At 44.0% G+C, this 5,000-nt stretch overlaps 1 protein-coding gene across 1 annotated transcript in view; it reads left to right on the forward strand.

Annotated features, from left to right (window-relative positions):
* Nucleotides 1-2,386, forward strand: part of LOC137996916 (probable tRNA N6-adenosine threonylcarbamoyltransferase) — a 22,578-nt gene extending 20,192 nt beyond the window's left edge. The window contains exon 13 of the mRNA XM_068842558.1: nucleotides 2,171-2,386. Coding sequence (XP_068698659.1) covers nucleotides 2,171-2,216 — 46 coding nt within the window. The 3' untranslated portion in view covers nucleotides 2,217-2,386. The remainder of the gene's footprint in view (nucleotides 1-2,170) is intronic.
* Nucleotides 2,387-5,000: the final 2,614 nt, after the last annotated feature.

Genomic DNA, 5,000 nt, shown 5'->3' on the forward strand with positions numbered 1-5,000 from the left:
CTTAAATTCGTAATGAATCATGTTGAAACGTTCCAGCAAGAAAAATGAAAACCCTGTGGCATTAAAACCATTGTGCATCAAAAACACAAGACCAAACGCGCTCCAGCGAAAGCTAAAACCGAAAGGCAGCATACCGCCCATAATAACAAAGATCACACAAGCAGAACGTAATTGAAGAGGTGGCGTAAATTGAGTAACCCTAATGTCGTTTTCGCTTCTTACTCTCAAGGTTAAGGGATCTGGTTGAAGTCTTCTTGCGCTGCGGGAACTCTGAGGACCGATGGTTGAAAGAATGTGGGAAGCGGCAAGTGCAAGAGGGCGCCACACAAAAACCGCTATTCCAAGAATTGCACACCACTTCGAACCACTGCACAGGAACTCCCACTTGGTTCTGTGAAGAAATCTCGAACGGTAGAGCGGCATGAAACATTAATACTGAACCAATCTACAAGTCAAGCGGCGGCTGCATGCTCGCGAAATGCTTTATCAAAAGCCAACCAGGCGTTGCCTTGGAATTTAGTGGAACGTGCGCTAGATCAAAACTCTATAAAGAGTTAAGTTACCAAAATCACGCCATCTCGAAGGAAAATAAGTTTCGAATATTAAAGACCAGGCAATGATCGTAATATCTTCCATTTTTCGATTGGGGCGCTTTGTAAAAGACGTTAAGTTAATTATGCCGTCGAAAAGAAGCCGAGGCTCCGACTCGCTTTCCTTCAAATTGACCGAGAGAAGTTCGGCGAGATCGGTAAACTTTCCAGCAACGATCTGCGAAACTATGTTGTACGGAACCAGCGAGAATCCGGCCCGGCAATGTATGGCTGCTGAAGGGACAGCAAGGAGGACAAGGAAGATGAAACGAGGGAAGAAGATGAAGCACTTAGTGTGAACAAGCTCGCAGGCAAACTGAGCGACATTAGAGAGGTTTAGCATCTCGTTCACGTAAAAACGGCAAACGTCGGCTTGCCGTTTCACGTAAAATAGAACTTTGTGACTTTAGCATCGCGTGACCCACGGCAACTCGAGTATTTAGTTACTAAAAAGCAAAAACAAAACTCGGAGTCTTTTTAAACATTGTTCGTAGAAAACGACGCTATATAAAATGAAAATCCTTACCCGGCTAAATCTTGAGAGTTTCGATGAAGCTGTTTTGTCTCAGCAGAGTCAACGTGAGTTCATGAAGAAAATTGCTGCAAGGAGTCAGTTATAGAAGTTGTTTCCGCAAACAACTTCTTATGTAGAAGAAAATTTCACGTGTATGGCAAACGCAAAAATGCCGACTTCCACGTAGAAACGGCAAGCGGCAGCCGGCAAACGTAGAAAATGGCGGGAAAATCATGGTCACGTGGTCACTTTTGCCCTTCGCCTTTCACGTAAACGTGATGGTAAATCTCTCTTATCTCTCCATTGTTGACGAGGCGAACTTATTAACAAAAGAAGGAACCAAAATAGGCCCACCTGTGCCCGGAGAAGCTGGTAATTGTGCATTGGGAGAGGTCACTGGCAAACTGGGGCCCGGCAAAGAAAAACTGGACCCATCCGAAGGTGTAGCCGACCAGCAAGGATAAAGCTGCGGTCTGATCATTGAGGTGTCCTGAGTCAAGCTTGGAGTGGGGGCGTTAACGATGGAACCAGTCACTAATTCTAGAAATAGACCGAGGCTTGAGGATGAACCGAGCGCAACACCAGCTGAGCCTGCTGAAGAAGAACTTGACGTGGAAAGCTGGACTGACGGGATCCCGGGCGAATTGTGTTTTTTCTGGATCGATGGCCATGTCAAAATAAGCGCGCAAATTGTTGCGAGTTATGTGTTTCGGCGGTATAAACTCGCTCTAAGCAAATCAACACGAAGTAGCGCTTTCCGTGTGGATGAAATAAGTATAAGAGCAAATGGAGAACCAGGTTTTCTAGTGACCAAAAAGAAGCCAGCAAGCGTTAAAGCGACTCGAGACAAAGCACACACAAGCAATGCCCATGCAAACCTCCCTGGAGTCCCCCCAAATATCCCAGGCTGCATTTTCGCGTAAATTGCATTTGGCGTCATTTAAAGAATTCCTTTTTTTTTTTTTTAACTAAGCTATTTTAAAGTTTGCAGTGAACTGACTGGCCTCTTTAACACGGATTATTTTCAACTCTTGCTAAAGAAGTCTGCTCTTTTTTCTCTTGGCAGATTCAGAACGGATGAGGTTGAAGTAACTTGGAGAAATGACAGTTGACGTACAGATGAAATATTTGAGATTTGGAAGCAGTTACACAGATCTTGGATCTTTTTCCACTTTTCATCACAGTATATAGGCCACTAAAGTGCTTGTTCACAAGTAGAAGAACAGTAACTGTTGTTTTTAGTAGATGTGATGTGAAGAACACTCTACTTTCAGAAGGAAAATGTCGTGTCTTCTTTACAAGAACTTATATATTTATTGGACTTGTGATTGTTTTATGTTCCTGTCTTTGCTACCTTGTAAAGCTGAATTTCCTATGGCAATTTCCATCTTAGCAAAAAAATGAAATATTTTTGGAATGTTACGGAACTGTAGGTTGATGTAAAGTAAAATGCTTCCTAGAAATGGGTTTATCAACTGAGTTGATATGGAAAATTGAAAGCCGACGTTTCTAGCATTAGCCTTCGTGAGAGCGAAATGAAGGGCCAATGCTTGAAACATCAGCTTTCTAATTTCGTTACAGTGGTCACAGTTTTAACATATTAACTCAGGCCCCATCCACACGTATCTGTATATTTTTGAATCTGCAACTTTTTCTTTGCGGATACGCCTTCCGTCCACACGTATCCGGCGAATTCGCTGGCGAATCCGGAACTTTTTCAATACGCTCTCCTATACCTGCCAACTCTCACGCCTGCGGGTTGAAAACTTCGATCTCACGCCTGCTCACGCTTGCGGGCCAATTTCTCACGCCTGATTGGAAAATGTGAGTTGTTGCCGTCTTGCTTGATACAATTTCCAAAAATATGTTAACTCGCACCCATGTAAGGAACGAAAACCATGTGTAAAATAAATAAATGACAATACCTTCCTCGCGATCCCTCGCGATCTCTGATTTTTGAAGTGAAAAGCACTGGGAGCGAGCTCGCGTTTATAGGTCTTCGGCAGAACTTCGGAAGACTTCTGACTTCTTCGGAAGACTTCGGACGTCCTCGGAAATCTTCGGAAATGATCGTGCCGTCTTCAAAAATCCCAGCACTCCCAGGATAAAAATCTCACACCTATATCTCAGAAAAAGTTGGCAAGTATACTTGCCAAGTATACCGGAACCGTGTGGACGCTGAATCCGGAAATTTATGTTATCCGGATGACGCAACAATCCTCAAAATGGCTGCCGAGGGCTTCATGGCGCACCTCCTTGAGGATTCCCGAGTACTAGAGTGACTCCGGATACGTGTCGTCGGGCAAATTCGACTTGAATACGCCACGTGTGGATGGGAATATTTTTTAATCCAGAAAAAGAAAAATCCGAATACGTGTGGACGAGGCCTCAGTTCATAAACCCATTCCTGTGTTCACTTACCCACCCATGCAGCACCATGAAAACTACCAGTAATGGTTCCCAATGAGCATGCCTCTTCTAACAAAAATTATTGAAGGCTTCTAATAGTTACTGTACTGCAAAACTGGAGCAAGTTGCTGTAAATTATATCACTCGGGTCCATGTCCATGCTTATTAAAAGGAGACATGATAATTCTGATAGTCTTTAGGTTTTTCCCAACAAAGTTCATAGCGACAAGTTTTTTTTTTGGTGTTGAGCTGGCGAACTCCCTATATGTTTAAAAGTTACTATGGCCAAACGAGATGTAATTGGGAGAAGCTATTGTCTACTAATGGACTCCACCAAAATGAAAAGATGTTTTATGAGAGGGGAGACCTTACTACCCAGGGAAAAAGCCACTGGGGGGTAGATGACATAGCCAGCAAGTTCCACACATGACACCTAGGCCAGGAATCAGACTCAGGTCTTCGGTAGCTGGGCCTAAAACAATTTGCATTAGATTATCTTGAGAGAAAGCAAAATGTGGTACTTTGTTCTCCCTTTATGTGTTTTGACCTTTCTTTTTACCAGCCGCAAAGGCCAGCCACGTTACACAGCAACGTTACGTTAGGCACTGGCCCAATGATTCAGTTGAGGTGCAGCATTGCAAAACACATTCAAAGAAAGGTATCTCGTGTCTTTCAGTATTCGACACTAACGTTCTTACCTTCTTCAGACCTGTTGTCCATTAAAACTCAAAGGAGGCTTGTAAAAATGTCAATTTTGTCGGTCCACTAGAGAGGATATAATGAAAGCTATAACAACCAGGTGATTTGGTGACGTAATTTGGAGGACTGGGAAGAAAAATTTTAACGCCGTATCCCACAACCGCGCGTGGCCTTAAGGCCGGGACACACTAGGCGACAAGTCGCAGCGACATGTCTCTGGGACAAGTTACTCCATGTGTACAACATGCAAAACAAGTCGCTGCGACACGATGACTGTTCGGTGCACACCCAGTGATCTCGTATGAGGGGGAATGTGATCTAGTTTTCTAATTCAGTATGGCTGACCATAGGACGCTCTCTCATTGGCTCATTTATATTTTGTCGCAGCGACTTGTTGCCGGAAGTGAACACACGATACACGATGCGACAACGCTGCTTTCGCTAATAAGTCGCACGAATTCAAACTGGTTTGAATTCGTGCGACTGGTTCTGGGCGACAAAATTCTGCCGCAGCGACAATGATTTTCATGAAATTAACCGTGTCACACAAGGCGAATTGTCCCCGCGACGTGTCGCAGCGACTTATCGCCTAGTGTGTCCCGGCCTTTAGGTGTTATTTCCAAACTTCTTGCAGTATTTCCATCGCCAAAACTCAACAGATCATTCCGTGTCTACCACATTTCCTGTTACTGAATGAACATTAGAGCAGAACCGACTTGATCTAACCTCGCCTCTGCCATGTTGAATTCAAAAATAAGGCCGCGCACGGTTGTGGGATACGGCGTTAA

This window comes from Montipora foliosa, chromosome 1 (genome assembly GCF_036669935.1).
Source record: "Montipora foliosa isolate CH-2021 chromosome 1, ASM3666993v2, whole genome shotgun sequence".
NCBI lineage: Eukaryota > Metazoa > Cnidaria > Anthozoa > Scleractinia > Acroporidae > Montipora > Montipora foliosa.